Here is a 22,656-nt window from a genome sequence, read left to right on the forward strand (position 1 = left end):
AGGTCTCTGCTGCACGCTGGTAGAGTGCCTGCAGCATCTGCGGTGTGGAAGGGGAAATGTCTGGCTCAGCTGGGGCAGCTGTCTGGTGATCAGAGTCTGCAGTGTCCACCTGTGGTGGTGGCTTAGCAACCGGAAGGATGTGGCGGCGATTTCTCCTGTAGATACCCCCATCAGATTGGATGATTTAGGAGTGTGGCACACTTCCTTCACGATCCCCAAGCGGTCGTGTCCCTTCGTTGTCTGCATTCTGATGACCTGTCCTTCTGCCAGTGGCTGTAGCGGGTGACTTGAGGCGTCGTAGTACTGCTTTTGGATGAGTCTTTTCTTTTGGTGCTGGGCAATGACCTGCTTTGTGTTCTTTGGAGCTGGTGCTAGTACTCTGCTGCTGACAGGAAGAGTTGAACGTGTCTGTCGTGACATCAGACACTCTGCAGGTGAGCCCAGTGTTTTGTCGTGGGGGATGTTCCTGACATTCAGCAGGTTGAGGAACACATCAGTCCCGTCTCGATGAGAACGCTCCATCAGTTGTTTGGCGCTGCGGACTGCCCGTTCAGCTGGTCCATTTGACTGTGGGTACTCGGTGCTGCTGGTGACATGAACAAAGTCCCACTGCTCGGCAAACTCCTTGAAGTGCTGGCTTGTGTAATATCTTGCGTTGTCATTGATAAGGGTGTGAGGTGATCCATGAACAGAGAAGTGTCGCTTGAGCTTTGTGATCACAGCTGCTGAAGACGTGTTACGAAGGAGGTCGATTTCAAACCACCCTGAGTATGAGTCTACCAGCACCATATATTGTTGTCCATGCCACTCGAACACATCGGTAGCAACTGTGGACCAGGGCAAAACTGGAACTGGGTGTGGCTGTAGGGGTTCTTTCTGTTGGTGTGCCTGGGTGCTATTGTAGACCGAGCATGACAGCAGCTTCTCTGTGATGTCTCTGTTCATTGTTGGTCAGAAGACTGTCATCCTCGCCCTGCACTTGGTCAGCTCCAAACCTGGGGGACCTCTGTGCATGATATCGATGTAGGGAGCCAGCAGGGAGTGTGGAATGACTGTTCTGTGACCCTTAACGACAATGCCATCCTCCATTGCCAGCTTGTCTCAATAGAAGCATGTGTTGCTGTCCATCTAGACAACAAGGCAGTGTGACTAAACCAGCAGTCTGTATTCTGCTGCCTCCGTAAGCTTTGGTTGGTGGTTTTGCTGCATTTCACTATCTGCCCCTTTGATAGTTGTTCAAAAGTGTCTTTTGATATTACATTGCATTTTGCTCCTGTGTCTACTTTCATCTCAATGGGCTTGTTGGGTACTAGCAATATACTGTAACAAATCCTTCATCTCGTTCCTCCGCCCGAGGATTGACAGTGTCCACACACATCAATTAACTCCATGCTTTCCACATAGAAAGTGTCATCAGTTGCACTGTATTCTAACTGGTGCACTGATTTCCTGTATTGGTTTCTCTGCATATTTCCCGAAATATAGACATACAGAACACCAGAATGGGCTACAACCTTGCTTTCATCAGGCTTGCTTCAGAAAACAGTTGTTGTAGTATGAACCAGAAGATGAATTGTCAAAATAGTCTAGATGTCGCTCTTTTTTTAAACTCTATTAATTTGTACTTGCCTTAAAAATGTATGTAAAATTTGTCCAACTCCAGTTCTTAATGTAAAAGTCCAACTTTCTCTAAAAATGAAACATGTACAGATAAGTACCACTATGAGCATTTGACATTACTGTACATTACTGTACATTACTGTAAATTGCATACATCCTTTCACATTAAGAATTCCTTAAATTACATATTTAAAGAAATATTCATTATAAGGCCATCATTGCTATAAAAGGACTTTGTGCCATCTATATATGCCATCATATATATACACACACATTTTGCTAGCAGCTTTCTGTTTTCTGTCTGCAGAGCTGAGGCTTCTTACTATTCAGGCACTTTGACAAACCTGTAAACACCAGAATACTGTTATACTCTTGAGTTTGAAACATTCCATGTTTACAACTGTTCTGAAACTGACTTTGATTTTCTTATGTGCACGTGTGACTGACAGTGTGTAGCTGTGACTTTATGTATCTTGCATGTTGGTTCTCATGCAAAACAAAAGCAACTAATTTTGCAATTTTACTAGCCAGGGGCTTGAAAATGAAGTGGTCCAGCTTCAACCTCTTAACTACCTTTTAGTCACACAAGTGCTGTTGTCTAATACTGTGAATAACATAATAAGGCCCTTAGGTGAAGGGGGTATATCTTACTTTAGGTTATTAACTACATGTGACAACATATTTAAAAATGACTCATGTTCAACAATGAATCACATTAAGATATATCTCATGTCCATAAATATTGTAGTGCATTCTATATGTTTATGCTTGCTTTTAACTGTTTAATGTACTTTTTAGGACTGTACTGTTCAATATCTGTTTTGTGACATTAATTCAAATTTTTGAATTAAAGCTGAATGTGTTGTTTGGATTAATGGTGTATTTGATAGATTTTTAGTAGTAAATATATATGATTTTTTAAATTTTATTTATTATGCAGTTTCTCACATCTGGTGAATGTAGGTAGCAAATAACTGTTCTGCCTTTACCATAAACGTATGGGAGTCAGTATTATTTCTATTTTTTTCAATGAATGCAAGATAAAAGAACAAAACTAAACCTTACAGCGGGTAGCAGGTTATAATCTTAGTTGCTAAACCAGAATATCTGATTAGTTTACATTCTGTGGATTCCAAAATTATTTGCTTATGCTTGTGTTTGATTTATGCTTTTATTGATTCTTCTTATATGTGAAGAAGTAATCTGTGTAAATTAAAGCTGCAGTGATATTAACAATAGGTCAAATGGCTATGTGTACCATGAGAGGGGTCATTCTCAGTGACAACTGTTATCACAACTGTGCAGTCCCTCTAAGCTCTATGGCGTCTTTCACCTCACCTCATTGTTTTGCTTTTATGGCCCACAACTTTACTGTTGTGGTTCACTCTCAGAGGCTTTTATCTATAACAGCTTTGAAAACATCCTGACACCAAATACCAAAGTTAGCGACTAGCTGGTAACACTAGAGCTAAAGATATCTCATGAATTTATGACCAAAACAGAGCTGAAAGGAAAGTGGAAATTAGACTTTCATTTGTCTGGTGGACAGAAACCCAATTCTAAATGAATGCTAATGCTGATCATTATGATGCTGCATGATTAGGTAGCCATATCAACTGAATGAGGTGATAATGTCAGTGTTTTGTTTGCAGGTTGTTCTGCTGCCAGGTGCTCAACTCAATCAAATAATGCTGCTTAAAAATGAAATGAAATATATATATATATATATCTATATTATATATATTTATAATTCTATATCTACACACACACACACACACATTTTTAGCCATATCAAATGAAATGCCAGCAGAGGATCCCATGTGAGGTTAGTACAGTTTCGTCTTCTTGTTCCCATGTGACAGTAAGCATTACTGGTGAGTCCAGCGGCTGTTCTCATCAGTGGCTTGACTTCCTGTAAGTGTTCACGTGGGAAAAACTAGACACTCAACCTGCTACTTACATTACATTCTTTGCATGACTTTGTCTTTAAGATGTATTAAGTAACTCTGTTTGTAGTTTATATCTGTTTGTAGTTACTCAGTACTCATGATGTCATTAATACAGACTGCATTTTTGGTAGTAAATCCCTGGCCAAAATTACTTCATTAGACTAAACTACTTTGACCTCATTTGCACTTATTATCACAGGTCGCCATGTTCAAACAAGGTGACAAGTGTCTCTAGTATCAGGTCAGGAGTACATAAACATTCGTGTCTGCTCTAATTTCTCTTGAAGGTTCTTCTGTGCCCCTGAGCCATGACCAGCGTGTTATGCAATAATCCCTGAGCTGCCCTTTCTGTCTGTTCTCACTCTCCTCAGGTGTGATGTTACATCCACAATCAGGTCAGGCCATATTTGTTGGCCCACATTGATTCAACCCCCATTTGAGTCAGATGATGGATAGCAGGAGCTTTGTAGTGGCGTTGTTTGTGGTGATTGTGTTACCTGTCAGTGCAGTGGAGAAGCTCCAGGATAAGCCAACAATCCTGTATCTCCAATATCTCATCTACTTTTAAGTAGCCCCTCCTTGTGTGACAGGAGGGCTCTGGTTAAGGGAGGGTAAGAAGCGGCTCTTTCTTTTAATGATCAAATTCACTTTCGGCTGTAACTTTACACTTATACTGCTCTGGTATTTCTTGTATTATTGTTTCACTTTCCAGGGAAAAATCTCAGGCTTTGGTGGTTTTTGTGTTTAATTTAGAAGTAGAGGCACAGTGTGCAGTTAGAGTGACTGCCTGACTGTTAGACTGAAAGGACAGAGTTCAGTGGAGTGCAGGGCTGCATGCGTTGCCCTCTCTGCACTCACATTTGCAAACTGCACTCTTCAGCTTCAGTCAATTTAACGCAAAGCAAACCCTTTGGCAACTCTCTGGCACACCCAGTCTTCCAGTCAGTCCTGCATTTTGACCCAGTTTTTTTCTTCCCATCTGCTACCTACCACCTGATAAGACCACCAGGGAGGATTGTTGTGCTCTCAGTTACACCAACTGCATGCTGACACCTCTGCAGCACGTCAGCCTCTCTGTTTATGCTGCCTGTTAATTACAAGTGCTACTATTGTCAGCGGTTAGGGGGACACCTCTATTCATGGGGCTATTTTTTGCCATGAAGCTAAAGTACTGTACAGCTCTAGCAATGGAGACCTGAATAGTCCTGACTCATGTATCCATTGTCTTGTGACCCTCTGTGTAAAAGGCTTTGTCCCTCCCCATTCTGCGCAAGCACCAATAACTTCTGGTTTTCTCTTTTCGCACAGTCTGGAATGAGTCTTCGACAACTTTTTTCCACTTCTTGACTCTCTGCTATTTTTAAACCAGTCAGCAGTAAATTTAGCTCTGATGGCGTAGATGCATAAGCCTGTGAAGAATGAGCTGTCGCAATGACTTCCATCCCACTCACAGTTTTGTACTACAATGGGAATTCTCCTCCCATCAGTGTAACCAGATCCTCAAAATGTGGAAGGGTCACATTTTACTCGAGTTCCCATGCAGGAGTAATGCTGATTTCAAGGAATTGAATGCCAGCAGCAGATTTAGCACAGAACAGGCTGTTATTTAAGGTTGGAAATGACAATGTCTGACTCTATGCCCAAGTAAAAAGAAAAAAGATAATAATCATTTTAACAGACTACCTAAAAGAAAACATAATGTTGCTTTTGGTACAAGCTGCAGAAAAGGTCAAGTAAACCTACCCAGTTACGTGTCAGGACAAAATCCAAACTCTGTGAGGAAACATGCTGAGCTTCATTAGTTATGTGGGCGCAAGAGGCATGCACTGTCCTTCAGGACACCGTGTGACTTCCCACAAGCAGGCTAAACCTGTAGTACCTACAAATCATCGAGGCAACCCCGTCAACTTTGGCTTTTTTTGTTTATTTCATTCAAATGAACAAAGCAGAAGTCCATGAACTGTGCACAATAAATATAATTCATTAAATTAAGAGCACATAAAAATCAGTTAGTGGACAGGTCTAAACATTGCATTGCCCTTAAAAATAATAATAATAATAATAATAATGATAATAAACTGAAAACTTTCCCTTTTGAGTTAAATACTATTAAATAAATGTGCTATTAAAGAAATGCTTAGAATTGGTTAAATTTCCATGAGGAGTTCTTTGAGCTCAGAGCTCTGACCAGTCCACTCCAGCGTGGTCCAGTTCTTAGAGTTTTGTCAACTGAGGCTCTCTGTCTGCTTCCTCCCCAGTCCTGCGCTTGTGCTTCCCACCACGTGTGCTTGTCCACTCACATGATTCAGTTTCCTGTAAAGGCTTCTTTCTTGGCAGAGAAAGGCGCAGTCATACGTTGGAAATCCTGGAACCCAGACTGCTGAGTCACACTTCTTGGCCCACAAGTTCACCCTGACCTGGTAAATTTGTTGGAACGTTTGGCTTCCTTGTGTTCCTTTTTTTGTTTCTTCTTTCTGCCCCTCCCGTCTCTCTCTCTCTGTCTCTCTCTGGGGCATTTTCCAAAGAAGTCCAACAGACATTAACACAGGCCCTGTGCAGTTACTTTTCCCCCAAATGCACACAATACATTCATATTCCAAGCTGTTTCATCGGTCAGGTAGGTTGATAACAGGCACCCACTGATCCAGACAGCGACTGTCTCTGCAGAATCTGTTCACTTTGCTCAGTGCAGGGTCTTTCCACTGCGACGACTGAGGATTCTGCAGAAGAAGGGACAGAACAGTTACAATCTGCAGATTTATGAAATGTGCAAACAAGCAGTCTGAAGCAGTCCAATGACCTCTGTACTGAAGCTGACACCGGCTCAGTCAGACTGCAAGGAAGTGAGCAATATACAGCAGCGCTATTAGCGGGCAGACATGAGTAATGACACTTACAGTAACTAGAACACAGTGCAGGTCCAAGGGCTCCCCTCCAGGCTTTACTCCTCCGAGGATTTCTGCCAGACGCCTCATGTTGCTGACGCGCAGGATGTTGATGTCGTTCTCGCAGCAGAATGCCTGGATTAAGGTGAAGTGGATCTGGAGAGCCACATCCTCCTCTTCATCTGTGGCCAGCAGACATAACACCACGTTGTCCGGATCCCTAAGGGCAGCAATGACAAGAAAGAGCTGTAAGGTGACAGGAAGTGAATCTCACATTTATCCTTAAATATACTAGAGCCGACTACAGCAGTCATGTGAGGATTGACTTACACGTTTAGTGACTTTGCTGCCTCATAGACTCCAACTGTGATGCAACCCTGTGGTAATGCAGAGCTCAGGACCTCCTCTAGTGCTTTGGCCACCGTTTCCATCCTGAGGAGAGACACATTTATACACTTGATGAGAAAAGATGCCAGCAAGACAACACACACACACACACACGTCACTAGCCAGATTTATATCCACTAATGTAATTCTCATGACGTGGATGAGAGCTAATGATGTAATGTTGCATGCGTAATAAACACACTGCAACGTTTCCCAAGAAGACACGACAATATGCACACGTCAAACACGCAGCGGACACGCACGTCAGCTCAAACAACTAGCACATGTGAAGCATATAGCTTGACGTTAGTGACTGTATGACTGTATGAGAGCGAAAGCTCACTCCACACAGCAGTTTGACATTTCATTTAGCATTTTGCTAAACTTCTTCCACCAGGAGTCTTGGCTGCTGCTGTGGTCCTGCATGACGTCCACTACATATATTACTGTCATTATTGTTACCATATCTCCATTACAGTTTATAGTTAGTTAATGATTTGCTGCTGTTGTGCATCTGTGTCTCTCTATCTCTATCACAGGTTCCACTGCTACTGTAATTATTTTATCATTCATTGTAATTCATTGTCATTTTATCATTCATTGTAATTCATTGTCATTTTATCAGTCATTGTAATTGTACAATATGTCTCTGTTGATTTGTTTTGTACATGTGACATCTATTGCACGTCTGTCCGTCCTGGGAGAGGGATCCCTCCTCACTCGAACTCGAGGGTCTAAGGACAGAGGGTGTCACTCCCTGTACAGACTGTAAAGCCCTCCAAATGTACTTTGTGACTTTGGGCTATATAAATAAAATCTGATTTGATTTGAAAACTAAAATGCAAACAGTGAAAGAGCATGAGCGTCACTCACCTTTCTGAAGAGTTCTCTCCACTGTTTTCTTCAAAAGTCATATTGCACATCCGAGCGGTTTGGTGTTGTACAATATCCAGAGTGAAAGCTGCGTACGTCTGCGTGCTGCTGAGCCTCTCACGGTGTGTGTGTGTACTGGCTCCGCTGCCCGCTGTAGTAGAAACTCTCTGCTCCTCATCTGCATAGACCCAGCCCCGGTGGTCACGTGGTCACACAGCGCTCACGTCCATCTTGTCTCTGTGTGTGCAGCGACACCCCGTGGCGGGAACTTACTACTTCATTACTACCAAACAAAAGCAGTTATTTGTATTTCATTTACATTGGAAATAAATGCATCCTCAGCCTGTACACACCAGACGTCATACACTGACAGCTGTCACCTCCAGAAGTTCTCTGATGGTACAGCCATCATTGGACGTGTTGCAGAAGGAAATGAGTTACAGGGGAGTCAACAGCAACACAGACATCCTGTACACAAGTCGTCTCTACTTACTGTGGAGACTAAGTTCTTTGGAGTGTGCCTTACATCCATCATAAACAACTCCTCTCACCCCCTGCATGAGACTGTGAAGGCCTATCACAAATCAGCCTAAAAGATATATATCCACCTTTTGCATCTTATCTTATCTTATCTTAGTTGCAAACATATTTCTTGCAAACAGTGTGCAGTGAAATGAAATGTAGAGTTACCATCTGTATAGATAGACTGTCCAGAGAAGTCATGTATAATTAAATAAAGACAAAATACAAAGAATGGAACATGCAAGAGAAAATATATGCAAAGGAAAACAGGAAAACAAATACATAAAGGATATAAGTACGTTGTTAAAAAGTGGATATTGGACATGAATATGAATTCTGCATATGGCTGAATTCCATTTAGCTGCTTCAGTTTTAGAGTCATGTGTTGTTCACGCTCGCTCACTGTCACACTGTGACTTCCACACTGTGAACATTCAAATCCTTAATGATAGTAACACCTGTACTCTCCCAAAGTCTCAAACCTGACCCACAGTGCAGGGTCTGGACGTGGCATGCAAAAACATTGTTCTTTCAAGCACTGTACGTTGGTCGCATAAGTTTATTTTGAAGTTTGTCATCTGTGAATAAACTGATTATTGTACTCAAGTTGGACTCGTGATTGACAGCTGATAGAATCAACTGATATTAACTCAGACATACCAGTGAGTACTTATTGCAGCAGTCTTTGCTACCGCGGCTGGTTGAATTTGGCGGTATCACTGCAATTATTTCTGCCACTCTTCAAAATCTCCTGCCACGCTCTTTCCCCCCATGAATATTCTTCTAGATCCCCTGAACGCCCAGGGCGCAAATATGCCCCAAACCGGCGCTGGTACATACTGTAGTATACATATAGGCCATAAAAAATAAACAAAAAAAATTTTGATTTAGGAAAGAACGGCAGTCATAGTGACTTATGTGCTGTTAGTCAGACTCTATTCATTTCTTCAGGGACTGACAGTAAATAAAAATGTAAGCGCCATGAAGTGAAGTGTGTTGATGTGATGATGTTTCAGTATAGTCACGTAAAACATGTTAGAGCGCCTCTGGCGGGAACCTTGCGTAAGTTACGGTTCCTGCCAGAGGAAGAAACATTCCGCTTGGAAGTTGTCCCAACTGACTTGGGATCAGTTTCCGCGGGTCGTCGTTCCCACTCACATCACAATAATAACTGACCGGAGACCAGCTCACTGAACCCCCTCACCGACGGTCTTCTCTGCATCTTCCTACCGGCAACGTGGCAAGACTGAACACTTTGTAGAACTTTGTTCCCCGCATGTAACCTACAATCAGTGGACATGGCTCGCCCTGTCGGACTGTCACACTGAAGTCTGATTTGTTCAGTTGTATTGTATTATTTTCTTTTGGAGTATCCTGAAGATGGACGAGATTTCCTCTTTTCCAGCTCCGCAGCTGTCAGACTACTCAGGGCGTGCGCCTCTGTTTACTGTCAGCTGACTGAGAGCTCACAGGCTGGGACAATGCAAACAGAGCGGACATGAAGGAGTATTATTCATAATCTATTCATAAAATCTATGACTTTGATTTCTTTGTCTTATTTCATGAGATAGACTTGTTAGCGCTGGTTCCCGTGCTGTAATAACTTTGTTATATAGGTCACTGTATCCTGTGAACTTTATCCTCTTGTTATCATGCTGACTTGTTATCAGCTCATGTTGTGACTTTCCTGTGAAATGTGGCAGTCCTGGATGCACTTTGACTGGCATGTCTGAGCTGTGAGATTCCAAATCTGAACACCTTATTTTGGCGGATTTTACTTCAGAATAAGGAATAAGAACTTCACATCACTACAACTCAGGTGATCAGGTAGGCTGATCTTGTGTTAAGAGGTCAACATGGATCATAGAGGTCACCCCAGAGGCCACCACTCCCACAGAACCAAGGACAGTGAGGACTACTACAAGTATTCTCAGCAGGACAGGGACCAGACCTACCCACCATCGAACCCCAGAGAGAGGGACAGGCACTGGGCTCCCCATGATGCCCGCTACAGGACTCATTTCACTAGCCCGCCCACCAGACCAGAGCAGTATTCTTACAGCACGCAGCAGTATCCTTATTACCATGGCCCTCCGGAGTACCAAAGACCTCAGTCCAGGTATGTACATCATGTCACGACTAAATATTAGGAGCAAGTTCATCATTTGTATGTGTATCATGAAGACAAAACACAAAAGTTATAGCACTTAATAGTATGGTGCATATCTTGGGACAGCATGGCAGTGCAAAAGCACCTAACCTGCTGAGTTGAATGCATGCTGGAATACTCATCAGACCACAGTCATAAGAAAGAAGAACACTCAATTAAAACCTCTAGATTTTAGATTCTATAGATTCCATAGATCCCATCTTCAGGATGAGAGAGTTAACAGATGAGCACAATGCACAGTTAAACCAAAGGTCTTTTATTTTCCAGGCATGGGTATGACTATCAACCTCACAGCCACTGGGACTACAGAGACAACTATGGTTATTATGACCATGACTACTATAGAGGACAGCATGGACAACAAGGTAAAGTGATACAAAACAGCTGTGTGAGACAACAAAGATTGTGCGCTCTATGCTCTATGTCTTGGTAAAGATGAATAAGATGATACTTATGTCACTCCGGTCATAAAGATGCTGGTCAGTGGGGTCCCCAAGACTCCTGGAGGACAGACCGTTACCATGACAGATCACACAAGCAGGAACACTCAGGGAGCTCCTACAGTGAGGAGTACAGGTGAGCCGTGACATTCAGCTTCATTAAAGTCAACTACTGAGAGCAGAAAGCTGATCACACCTTAGGTGATACGCACTGCCCAAAGAAGATGTTGTGGTGGCCAACACTAGCTAAACTAGCTAATAATGTATCAAGTCTGAGACAAGACCATGACTTTGAGGGGTTGAAACTGTGTCAAGACCAGGACCTGACAGTAGATAACTGAGCTACCTAATGTTCATCGAATCTCTTTGGGTAAGGCTATCTTAGTAAGTGCTGCATAGCAAAATGTACACACTACTCTGTGTTTTCTTTGTGGTTTAGGATTTTGATGTGTCATCTGTTTAAGATTTATGTTACAGAAGATTTAGCTAAGATAGCCACATCCACTCACTCTCTTGTGTGAAAGTCTTAAAACCAAGACCGCCACACTGACAGAAACCTTGCTGCTGTTTATAACAATGATCGTAGTCTTTCTCTTAACAAACTGCTTCCTGGATTGTAGAATGTATTAGTGTGTTAGGCAGGGGTCCCCAAACCTTAAAGGATCCCCACAATAAACTCATATTAGACCACAGACCCATAATTTCTGTCATAAGGAATGCCCTCTGAGCATTTTTTAAAATTTTTAGTCAATAATCAAACTGAAATTCCTATAATTTAATCAACTGAATTCAATTTAAATGAATTTAGTAAGAGCAGGGTGTTGGCGCAGTGTTTAGCACTGTCGTCTCACAGCATGAACCTGATTCAAATGGCCTTTCTCTGTGAACTGCATGTTCTCTCTGTGTCTGCGCTGGCTTCTCCGGGTCCTCCAGCTTTCTCCCACAGTCCAAAGACATGAACCTGAACAGGTTAACTGGTGCTTTTAATCTTAACTTTAAAGTAATGTGAATGCTTGTTTGTCTCTATGTGCCCTGTGATGAGCTGGTGACTTATCCAGGGTGTACCTCGCCTCTGGCCTGTAAGTTCGCTGGGATAGGCTCCAGCTCCACCATGACCCTGATGAGGATAGATTAATTTATTACTTTTAATCAAAACACCAACCTCTTCTTGTTCCTTTTTCCAAATCTTCCATCAAAGTGTAATGTGTTCTGTAAGTGTAAGTGTAAATGTGAAAGTTTGAATATTCAATCCCTCCTTTTACTCGAGAGCCTACTCAAGGACCGCTGTTGGTCCCTTCGACTTCGACTTTGACTTTGACTTCGACTGCAATTTATTGATCCCTCTGGGATGACTCCCTCAAGGAAATTGAATTTCCAGTAGCATACAGTGAAAAAGAATACAATATAAGATAAACAATAGACTCTTATCTAAATATAAATATATAAAGTAAACAGTAGACAGTAAATAATACACTCTTAACAGTAAACAATAAAACTCTTGGCTAAAAAGCCTCTCCGCTACAGGATTTTTATCCTGGAAAGTTGTTCCTCTGTGATGATTCCCAGTCCAAATGTAGCACAGGCTGTGTCATGTGTGGAAGCTATCAAACTGTATTTCTCTGAAAATTAAATATTGTGTTGCTTTAATACTTTCAGGTCTGACAAAGGGAAAGACAGCTCCCAGCAATACCTCAATGACTACGAGGACAATCCCTCCAGAGAGAATGAAGAGGTTTCTTCTTATTACCTGGGGACATTAGAAAGCTCCAAAAACTCAGGTTTATCCTCTAGCAGCTATGAACTGAGTCAGTACATCAATGGAGCTGAACACAGTGAGCTTGTTCACACATCTGACACAGGTGAGTGGACACTTGAAGCTCTTTTTCTCTCAGGTCCAGCTTCTCTCAGCGTTTCTCATGAAACATGTTCTTTTGTGCCTCCTCAGAGCACGGATCTGCTCATCAGATATCAGCACCTCTCAAGTACTCAGTTCCTCATGCGACTGTCAGCTTCGGGCCTGCAGGCCAGCTGATACGGGTCACTTCTGGTTTGTCCACACAGGAGAACGTCAGCCAGTTGGAAATCCACAGTTTGGAGGCAGGTTCAACACGAGCCTGTGCTGATAACGTTATTAGATTTTCTTCTTTTTAAACACCAGTACTGTTTCTTGAATAAGACAGGAGATTTTTGTCTCTATGTGTCCACAGGTCATTCTGAGTGCTACAAAGGAACAGCAGGAGATGAGAACATTCCCAGGACCTCTGACCAGGTATTTATCATTTGTTGTGCAATTCTTAACTGAAAACCTTCTCTTATCATGTCACCTCAGCTGTCCAGTCATGCCGCTTTGCACTTCACAACATAGGAAAAATCAGGCCTTACTTGATTCAGTGTGCTAACCAACTACTAATACAGGCTGTGGTCATCTCGTGACTTGATTACTATACCACCCTCCTTACGGGTCTCCCATCCTGCACGGTGAAACCTCTTCAGATGATCCAGAACATGACGGCACGCAATCATCCCAAAAGGTCACGTCACCCCACTGCTCATCGAGCTGCACTGGCTACATGTAGCAGCTCACATTAAATTTGCATCACTAATGCTCGCCTACAAAGTAGTCTCCGGTTCTGCACCCACCTACTTGAACGCCCAGACATGTGTTATCTCATGTCCGTTGCATTCCTCCAATGTACAGCGCCTGGCTCTGCCACCTGTTCGCTCAAGGCAATCCAGACTCTTGTCTGTTGTTGTTGGAATGAACTACCAGTTCCTACCCGATCAGGGGCATCCCTCTCTACCTTTAAAAACCTCTTAAAGACCCAGCTCTTATAAGCTCTTACTTATTGCTGCATGTCCTAGTCGCACTGTACCATGATTGTTTCCCTTCTTTGTAAGTTTAAAGTGTCAGCTAAATGACTACATGCAAATGTAAATGAAATGAAAATGATCACCGTCACCTAAATCACCTGATTTCATCATTTTATGCAGTCTTACTCACAGTCAGAAAATCCTGATCATTATTAGTTTTGTGGGACCTGTAAAGCTTAGAATTCAATGTTTAAATCTTCTGCTTTTTGAAGGGAGGATTTGCACAAAGTAGATGCTATAGAATTTGCCCACCAGAGGGCGGGCGTCTGCATGAGAGGTGACAAGCTGCATGATAAGAGTTCTGCTGCCCTCTTGTGGAATCTACTGATACTGCTCTGCAGGCAGAACGGAGTGAGTGAATCATTGTGTGGATCATGATTTGACCCAACATGAAAACTTTACTCATCATGTTTTTTTTTTCTGATATGATTGTCACTAAGTTTCAATTGTTTCAGCAAATCGTTGGCTCAGATATTGCAGAGCTGCTCATGCAGGGCTCACATTCAGATGGAAGCTGGGAGTCAGACACTCCCACACTCATTGACTTCAGTGACGGCACGACTGCTGAAGGACCACCTCGAAAAGAAGATGATGACCTGCTCACAGGAAACTGGAGCAGCTTCAGCTCTGAGTCCTCGGTGAAGGCTTTGCAGAGCTATACCAAACTGCTGCTGGCTGGAAGAAAGAAGGTTTCTACCTTTTAAACTCTATCTGACCACAAATATATTTTATATTTATTTTATTTATGGATGTCTGTGTGGGTTATCTTCGGCTTCCTCTTACAGTCCAAACACATGAACCATAACAGGTTAACTGGTGACTTGTCCAGGGTGTACCCCACCTCACACCATTAATATCAGTCAGCTGGGATCCAGCCCACCATGACCCTGATGAGGATAAGCAGTTACAGATAGTGAATGGATTTATTTTATTTATTAAATAAAAGTCCTTAGTTCTGGAGAAAATTGAATTAACATTGTTAATACTGATGCATTAATGTGTAAACAGCATTTTACTGTTGTAGCTGGTCGAGAAGGAGATAGTTCTAACTATTTTATCTAGTTAAAAACTACCTTCAAACAGTCACATGATAAACGAATGAGGGGTAATGAGATGAATTATGGGAGATGAAAGAAGAAAAATCAAATATGCATTCATCTTTTAAACAGTTCTTTAATCTTCACTTCTCTTTGGACCTTCAATTTAAAGAAAACCCTGACAATGTATAATAAGTATAAATATATGAATATATTGTTCTATAATGCTTTCTGTGTAAAATATTGACCTGAAAAGTCACCAGTAGCTGACAAAAAAAGTTGTGGGGTAAAACATACAATGTTTTCCTCTGAAATGTAGCCACCACTGTTAATCTCAACCTTACTCCAAGGATATGATTACAACATCCTCATATAAAAATAAATGAAACAATGTATTCTTTAACTGAGTGACCTAAAGCTTTTCGTTACATCTTCATACTAGTGGCCATGGATGTCATTCTGTACTGCCATCTGAGTGTTTCCATATTGTTTCCAGGAGGCCTTGGAGTCAGCCATGAGCAGTGGCCTGTGGGGGCATGCGTTTTTTCTGGCCAGCAAAATGGACAGCAGGTCTTACACCACTGTACTGAACAGGTGAGACAGGCAATGTCATCTGAGACATGACAGCTGCAAGAAATCAACATACAACCACACATGCAAGTGGTAATTTGTGAAGAAATGCTCCCTCTGACTAAACTTAGACGCTTGCCTGCTTCAAACTTCAGTGTCACACTTACAAGAAAATGTGGCCGGTATTTATGTTACTTGTATTTTGAGTATCTCCTCCTGTGTGTGTTAGTTTAAGTCAAGCCCCCAGCAACGCAGCTGAGCTGTGAGGTGACTTTGGTTTTGTGGTTGCACCAGGCATTGAACACTGGCTCAAAAAGCATATTGCACATACGCAAACATTGTAAAAAGGCAGCTGTAAAACAGTGAAGACATTTCTCTGAACCTCACAAACCTCAAACAATCAAAATTCGATCCTTTATTCCAACAGCATACAAACTCTAGAGGAGCTGTACAGTGAAACTATTTGATCCCATTCGTGTATGTGGGAGTTTATACGTTCGACTGGAGAAGGACACTTGCGTTATGAGCAACTTCAGTGAGAAACTTTCATTGGAATGTTTGAAATATTCAGTTCTCCTCAGTTCTTCAGTGATTTTAGACATGTGGATGGCAATGTCAGGTGATCAGGTTGTCAGTTGGTCAGTTGCTATGAAAGTTTGTACAAACATTCATGGTGCCCAAAGGGTGAATCCTATTGACTTTGGTGATCCCTTGGAGACTCTTTTGTTAGCGCCACTGTGACTGTGTGTGTTGACATTTGTGGTTTTGAGTGAAATGTCCACTCACGAAATGACTACTGGATGGATTGATATGAAGTCTGGACACACCCATCAACGTTCTCTTCAGGATCCCTAGACTTTTTATACAGCGCCATTATCAGACCAAAACTAAGTTTATCCGAATACGGTTAAATCCCCATCAGCCTCAGCTGTAGCATGTGTCTAATGCTAATTAGACACATGCTAACATGCTAACATGCTAAGCTAAAACGGTGAAACATTATTCCAACTAAAATTAGCGTGTTAGCATTGCCCTTGTGAGCATATTCTGACGATAGCAGTTTTATTTTGCTGCTAGCTGTTTTTTGATATTTGAAATATTTGAACATTTAATATGTATATCCTTTTAAGGAACAAATGTATAATAAGGAATAGAACAGAATAAAATAAATTTCAGTTAATGAATTGATGCAGTATTTGGCTGCAGTCAGAACTAAAGAGAGAAGACCTACAGATGCATATACTTGTCCCATGGCTTTCCTTCAATCGTGTGTCCAAACATAAAGTTCCTTATTTAGTATTCAAATGTAATGAACTAAACATTCCATGTTTTTGCATGAGGCAATAGATTTGATCTAGTGTCTACTGCTATTCCCAACATGTCATTAGCAATGTAATGGAACTGTAATATGGTCAATTGTAAAAGGTGGGAAAGTCATTATTAATAAAGCAATAATTTATATTTCTTTGAGCTCCTGCCATGACATTATTTCCATAAGTTTATCCTGACTTGACTGAGTTATTTATAATTTATGTCGGGTAGTCTTACAGTACAGAAGAGATCATTAACACCAGCGTGTAGAGTGTAAATAATCTGTCTTGACTTACACTGAACTCAATTAATGCATTTTAATCTCTGCGTCAGTTACAGAGAACTAGTTCATTTTCAACAGGACAACTTTGCCGAGTGTGGATTCTAACAAATATTTCTACTATATCACTAAACTACAGCTTCTAAACTATTTATCATGCTGCCCAATGCATACTTTACAGACTATTTTGGTGTCACCAGTATGTCCTATGCTTCATATCATGTCCTCTGATGACACTAGGGGAATGTCCTGGGGGAAGTTTTGGCGGATCGCCACTGATTTTGATTTGTAATTGACAGGAGTGGCAGAATTTGAGCTATCAGCATGGTGTCTTTTCTGTACAGAGTAGCAGCAGGGATGTTCATTAAATGTGACAGTAGCTCTGTTGCTAGCGTGTAATGAAGGCTCTGTTAGGATGTGCAGTGATTAAAAAAAAGCTCTTTTGGCAGGTTTACAGGAGAGCTAACGGCCAGTGATCCCCTCCAGACGATCTTCCAGCTGCTGTCTGGGAGAGTCCCTGCCGTCACTGTGGTAAAACATCCACAACATAAACTCTTCACACATGAATCGTCACAGTTTCAGTTATTGTAGTCTGTATATTATCAGCCAATAAGAGCTTTGATAGTGATGTTTTGCGCACAGTGCTATGGAAATGAAAAATGGGGGGACTGGAGGCCCCATCTGGCTGTCATGCTCTCCAATGAGACGGGAGATCCTGCTGTCCAACAGAAGGCCATCGTGACCATGGGAGACACTCTCGGTATAGATGCACTGACAGGTTGTAATGCTGTTTCTGCGCAGATACTTGATACTGATTGTTTTTGCATGTTCTTCCATGTGCAGCCTCCAAAGGCCTCTTACATGCCGCCCACGTGTGCTATCTAACAGCCGGCGTTCCCTTTGGGGCGTTCACGCAGAAGGCAGAGAGACTGGTACTGCTCGGCAGCAGCCACAGGTAAGCTGCACCTGCTCCTTGATGCCATTCATCAGTTTAATTGCCATCTATCAGTCATAATTTTGATGGAGGTGTACAACAGGAAGACATTTTCTGCCATTTCTATTAAAGAATTAGAATTATGAGAAATGACCACTAAGCAAGGTATGACACTCCTTTTTCAATCTATTGTTATACTTATGTATGTTTGAGCTACTGTGTCGTGTTTTTCTGAAATTATTTTGTTTCTGTTTGGTTTGGTGTATCCTCTCCTCTCCTGTAGGCAACCCTTTGAGTGTTTTGCTACAAACCCTGCCATCCAGTGCACTGAGTTGTATGAGTACTGCCAAACACTTGGGGGCAGAAGCTTTTCAATACCATCCTTTCAGGTAGTACACCAGATCTCACTGATTACTACAAACAGTTTTATAAGTGATACAGTTCTTACTTGTTACTCATCTGCAGACTTACTTAAAGGTCCAGTGTGTCAGATTTATGGAGTTCTATGGCATATATCTTTATAGAAAGAAATAGAAATAGAAAAAGAGATAGTGTATAATCACCTGAAAATAAGAATGCACACATTTTTGGGAGTGCATGAGGGCAGTGTTACAATGCCACTAAATCCTAAACACTGATCCTTTAAATAAATGTGATAAGTGCATGTGATGCTGAGTGTTCGTGCTTTGTGTTCAGGTGTATAAGTTCCTGTATGCCAGTCGACTGCTGGACTGTGGGCTTGCATCTCAGGCCTTTCATTACTGTGAGGTGGTAGGACAGGCGATCCTCAGACAGAGGGAGCCTTTCTTTGTGCTGACTGGAGAGGTTATTAAGGTATTCACAGACTCCTATACATCTTTTATTATGTGTAATGCATTTGAGTGCTGTAATCAATCAGTCCTACATAGATAAACTGTATGCGTGTTTCCTTTCTGCTGCAGCTGTCAGACAGGCTGAGACACTCTGAGGGTCAGTTCAGTGAAGCAGGGGTTAGTGGAGCCGAGCAGGAACCAGACTGGCTGAAACAGCTCCGTGAGAGGTACCACAGTTTACAGGTGAGTGGTCCAGACAAGTCAAGACCTGGCTGTCACCAAATCTAAACCAATCAGACGTGAACAACTCTAAAAACCAATCCTGCCTTTTCTTTCACATCTGGAGTCAGATAACACAGAATAAACTCTATGGAATATGTTAAACTTGTATGAAGTTGATACAAATCTGAAACTCATGTTTATGTTAAACACGACTTATTATGAGTAATGCAAAGTCTGTTACTATTTAAGTTTAAAACAGAAAATCTTCCAGCCATAGAGTATCTGACAATGCTAGCAGGTCATGAATAATATATTCTAAAAATTAGGCTTTGGGCCGCATGGAATCTGACCAGAGGCCAGTCGTACTTTGGACATCCCTGCAATATACCATTATATTCTAAGTATTAGTATCTGAGCTTAGTATTACTTTGCAATAAATATAGGTATACAGATGTGTGGTAAAATAGGTGTTTCCTGCATAAACAAGCTGTGTGAGAGGACATACATTTCTGCTTGTGCTTGTTCTGTCCATAGATGGTCTGTGCAGAGCCTCCAGGTGTTGTGCTATATTTGTTGTCATTTGTGCACATAAATTCCTGATTGTATTTTGATTTTTTTTAAATGAATCTTCAATCTGAAGTTTTAGAGTTATGGCACCTTTAATAGTCCTATTCAAACACTGTCCCACTTTTAAAATGAATAGAGGAAGTTTCTGTCTGAAAATCATCATCTAAAAATTCAGTTGGCTCTCTTCTTTGCACCAAAACCCTTTTTTAATCCATGCTAGATCTGTGACACTAGATTTGGGAATGCCAGTCTGTCTGTTGGACTGTTGGTCCAAACTGAAATATCTCAACAACTACAGTACAGACTATGCCCAGGCGATCCTACTGACATTGGTGATCCACTAATCTGTGCAGTTTATTTATTTATGGTATCCTGTTGATATGACATCATCTGAACAGGACAACTATTACTCACAGACCCACTGATTGATGGCTTCTTGATAATATTAAGTGAAGGTCAATTTATGCCCGGCTTTTAAGATACCTAGCAAATGAGGAAAAGCAAGTTTTTGTACAAACGGTTGAACAACAAGGAGTTTGAGCCCTGGCTGAGGTCTGTCTCTGGAAATATCCATGAGGCGCACTGCCTTGTTTGTCGGAAGGCAGTAAGTGTAGGCTCAATAAGGACATGCAAAGTGCTAGCCTCAAAGTCGTGACGGGTTATGCAGAGCAGGGGACAGACGATTAAAACTGTAGATTTACAGCTAAAACTATTATCATTTGGCTTATGAGCAAATTCCTGCAAAATGAATGACAGCTGTAGTTTATGTTTAGTATTAATTAGCAAATGTTAATATGCTAACAGGCTAAACTAAGATGATGAACATAGTAAACATTATACTACACTACTGATGTCAGCATTTTACACTACAGTGGCTCTCACTGTAGGCTCTTGTTTGTCCTGTTTAGACACTAAATTGCCTGAATGTGTTATTCTACTCAGACGGGGACTTACGACTGTACTGAACCACACCAGCCACCTCCTGAGGAAAGTGATTTGGCCCATGAGGATAGAAAAGTGTGCTTAGGTAAATTCTAATTGTCTCATTACCTCAGATGATGCACTGTGTGACTTGTTTTCCACTAGAGAGCAGCGTCGTCTGCCTCTGCTCTCACATACATCTGCTAATGAATCCTCTAAAGAATACTGAATATTCTGTGTAATTTTTCTACAGAATCTGACTTGGATGATCCAAGCCGTTCCATCCAGAGTCCAGAGCCTGAACTCCTTTATTACAGAGGCAATGAGGATCAAGACATTTTTGAGCATGGAATTGAAGGAAACACCAAGGAAGTGACGGTGCCGTCATGGGATGTCAGCGGTGCTCAGGGCTGGTACAAAACGTTCAGCAAACATGCCGTGTTCACGCCAAGCACATAGATGAAAACTCTGACTGCACATGTGATACCCAGTCCTAATGGACCCTGTTATGTCACCGTTCTCTCCCTGTTTTGTCGTCTAGGCCACACGCCAATTACCCAGTGCCAGTAACGGTGCTTTCTGCTCCTCCAGTGCCCACAGCAGCTGCGAGCCAAGACTTCAGTTATCATAACACAGATAGTGCTGAAGTCAGAACTGCCTCGCCACATTGTCCTTTGAGTAATGTGCCATCAGCAGCAGAGGGTAAGACGGCCTAATGTTAGACAACATTCATTCCTTTCTTCATTGAGCTATTTACTATGGGCTCTGAAGAGCCTCTAAAATCTGTGTGTGATATTTTGATTCATTTCTCCTACAGGGGTTGGGTTGTCCTCAGGAGCAGGCACAGTGAGTAATGTTTGTAATGTTCTGTACTGGTGAAATAAGCAAGGAACACAAAGATGAATACCTTTTTTCTTTTAGATTTATATTGCTTGGAAATATAAATGTTCCCAAAACATCAGCTGATGTTTGTCACTTTTGCCTTTGAAGATGGGGGGTCAGATGTTGGAATTTGACATCAATCAGCAGGGACAAAGCCAGCATACCATTCCACAAAGATTAAAGACCTCCGAGCAGAATGAGCCTCCTAAGCAGGTGGGTGGAACCCCTGTCATATTGATACCTATAAACCACTTGACATGTGTTGTTTGACATGCGTCCTATTTTAATGCAGAGTGCCAAGGCGGGATGGTTCAGTGGCTGGTTCAAGTCGAAACCCAAAGATGTTCAGAAGCAGAGTCAGGAGCAGGGAAGCCCAGCTCAGACAGTAAGAGTCAAATAAATATACTTTTATACACATCTTTTTATATACATTATATATATATATATATATATGCATTCTGGTAGGTTTCTCAGGAGCTACCACCTACTACTGGCTTCTGTCCTCCTCCCCCACCTGCCATTGTCTCTCCTGGGATGTTTCCATCTCAGCCTTCCTCCGTGGGGATCAATCCCTTCTCAAGGAAAGCAGGTAAATTGTGAAATGATTTTTAACGATACTTCACTTGTCAGTGTTGATAAATCGTAAGTTATTTTTTGCTTTTGAGATTTCAGCTATGAAAGCCATAAACGTTCCACATTCTCCTTATGTTATTTGGGCTTTCTGAGGTCAATGACCTTCTGTGTTGCTGCCATTAACACAGTTGGTCACGAGAGTTTCCAATTTCATATTCTGGCTGAAGCAAATTGTTTGCCGCTTGCATTTTTTTTTTAGCACTGAAATTTAAAACATTGACAGTAGTAGTATTAGCTGTCACTGATGACATTTTACCTACATTAAACTGTTTTCTATAAATATCCACGTCTTCTTCGTAGGCCAACAGCTTGGGTAGAAACCACTAGCCCAAATCACAGGTAAATGAAGCCACTTAAATATATGTTTTAAAAAACACTTCATCCTTTTTTTTTACAGTTACATGAGTTACATTATCTTTAAACATTTTGTGTTTGTAGGATCAGTGACCACTGAAACCAGAGTGGGAACATCACACCACCTACTGTACGTGTAACAATACTAGTCATGAGAGCATCACCTGAGCTTGGACGATCACCAGTAACATCCATACCACTCCCCAGTGCCCACATTTCTTTTTTAAGGATGCCCTTTCAACCCCCCCCCCCCCCCCCCCCACTTGCCGACTGTCATGTTCCATCGTGGATACAGAAATACTCTGGATGGACTAGCTTAGTAACTCGTATTGCAGTGACTGAAACAGCTGAGTTGTGTTTCTTAAAGGCTGACAGCAGGGAACTTAGTGGACACAGGACATATATGGGGGAAGGGA

The 22,656-nt window shown here is 41.8% G+C and overlaps 2 protein-coding genes across 2 annotated transcripts; one reads left to right on the forward strand and one right to left on the reverse strand.

Annotated features, from left to right (window-relative positions):
* Nucleotides 1–5,472: 5,472 nt before the first annotated feature.
* Nucleotides 5,473–7,871, reverse strand: gadd45ab (growth arrest and DNA-damage-inducible, alpha, b). The gene is made up of 4 exons (XM_010734368.3): nt 7,715–7,871; nt 6,785–6,886; nt 6,467–6,674; nt 5,473–6,289 (listed from the first exon to the last, which is right to left on the reverse strand). The coding sequence occupies exons 1-4, from the start codon at nt 7,762–7,764 to the stop codon at nt 6,176–6,178; spliced, it is 474 nt and encodes a 157-aa protein (XP_010732670.1). The 5' UTR covers nt 7,765–7,871; the 3' UTR covers nt 5,473–6,175.
* Nucleotides 7,872–9,366: 1,495 nt separating this feature from the next.
* On the forward strand, nt 9,367–22,485 carry sec16b (SEC16 homolog B, endoplasmic reticulum export factor). Its single transcript, XM_010734398.3, has 24 exons — nt 9,367–10,355; nt 10,674–10,771; nt 10,880–10,982; nt 12,503–12,705; nt 12,792–12,943; nt 13,054–13,115; nt 13,930–14,068; nt 14,173–14,406; nt 15,251–15,348; nt 17,365–17,446; nt 17,558–17,675; nt 17,759–17,870; nt 18,133–18,238; nt 18,546–18,683; nt 18,791–18,904; nt 20,393–20,477; nt 20,625–20,784; nt 20,913–21,073; nt 21,189–21,217; nt 21,362–21,466; nt 21,546–21,638; nt 21,719–21,842; nt 22,187–22,225; nt 22,325–22,485. The coding sequence occupies exons 1-23, from the start codon at nt 10,093–10,095 to the stop codon at nt 22,201–22,203; spliced, it is 2,796 nt and encodes a 931-aa protein (XP_010732700.2). The 5' UTR covers nt 9,367–10,092; the 3' UTR covers nt 22,204–22,225; nt 22,325–22,485.
* The last annotated feature ends 171 nt before the right edge of the window (nt 22,486–22,656 follow it).

Source organism: Larimichthys crocea, chromosome XVII (assembly GCF_000972845.2).
Source record: "Larimichthys crocea isolate SSNF chromosome XVII, L_crocea_2.0, whole genome shotgun sequence".
Classification (NCBI taxonomy): Eukaryota; Metazoa; Chordata; class Actinopteri; family Sciaenidae; genus Larimichthys; species Larimichthys crocea.

What these genes read in the sequence shown, in the direction of transcription:
- sec16b (XM_010734398.3), top strand. Translation starts at nt 10,093, where the DNA reads ATGGATCATAGAGGTCACCCCAGAGGCCACCACTCCCACAGAACCAAG. An exon ending in TTCCCAGGACCTCTGACCAG is followed by an intron (nt 13,116 to 13,929) that starts GTATTTATCATT and finishes TGCTTTTTGAAG; the next exon opens with GGAGGATTTGCACAAAGTAG. An exon ending in TGACTGGAGAGGTTATTAAG is followed by an intron (nt 18,684 to 18,790) that starts GTATTCACAGAC and finishes TTTCTGCTGCAG; the next exon opens with CTGTCAGACAGGCTGAGACA.
- gadd45ab (XM_010734368.3), bottom strand. Translation starts at nt 7,764, where the DNA reads ATGTGCAATATGACTTTTGAAGAAAACAGTGGAGAGAACTCTTCAGAA. An exon ending in GCAGCAAAGTCACTAAACGT is followed by an intron (nt 6,675 to 6,784) that starts GTAAGTCAATCC and finishes TGCTGCCCTTAG; the next exon opens with GGATCCGGACAACGTGGTGT. An exon ending in TGCACTGTGTTCTAGTTACT is followed by an intron (nt 6,290 to 6,466) that starts GTAAGTGTCATT and finishes CTTCTTCTGCAG; the next exon opens with AATCCTCAGTCGTCGCAGTG.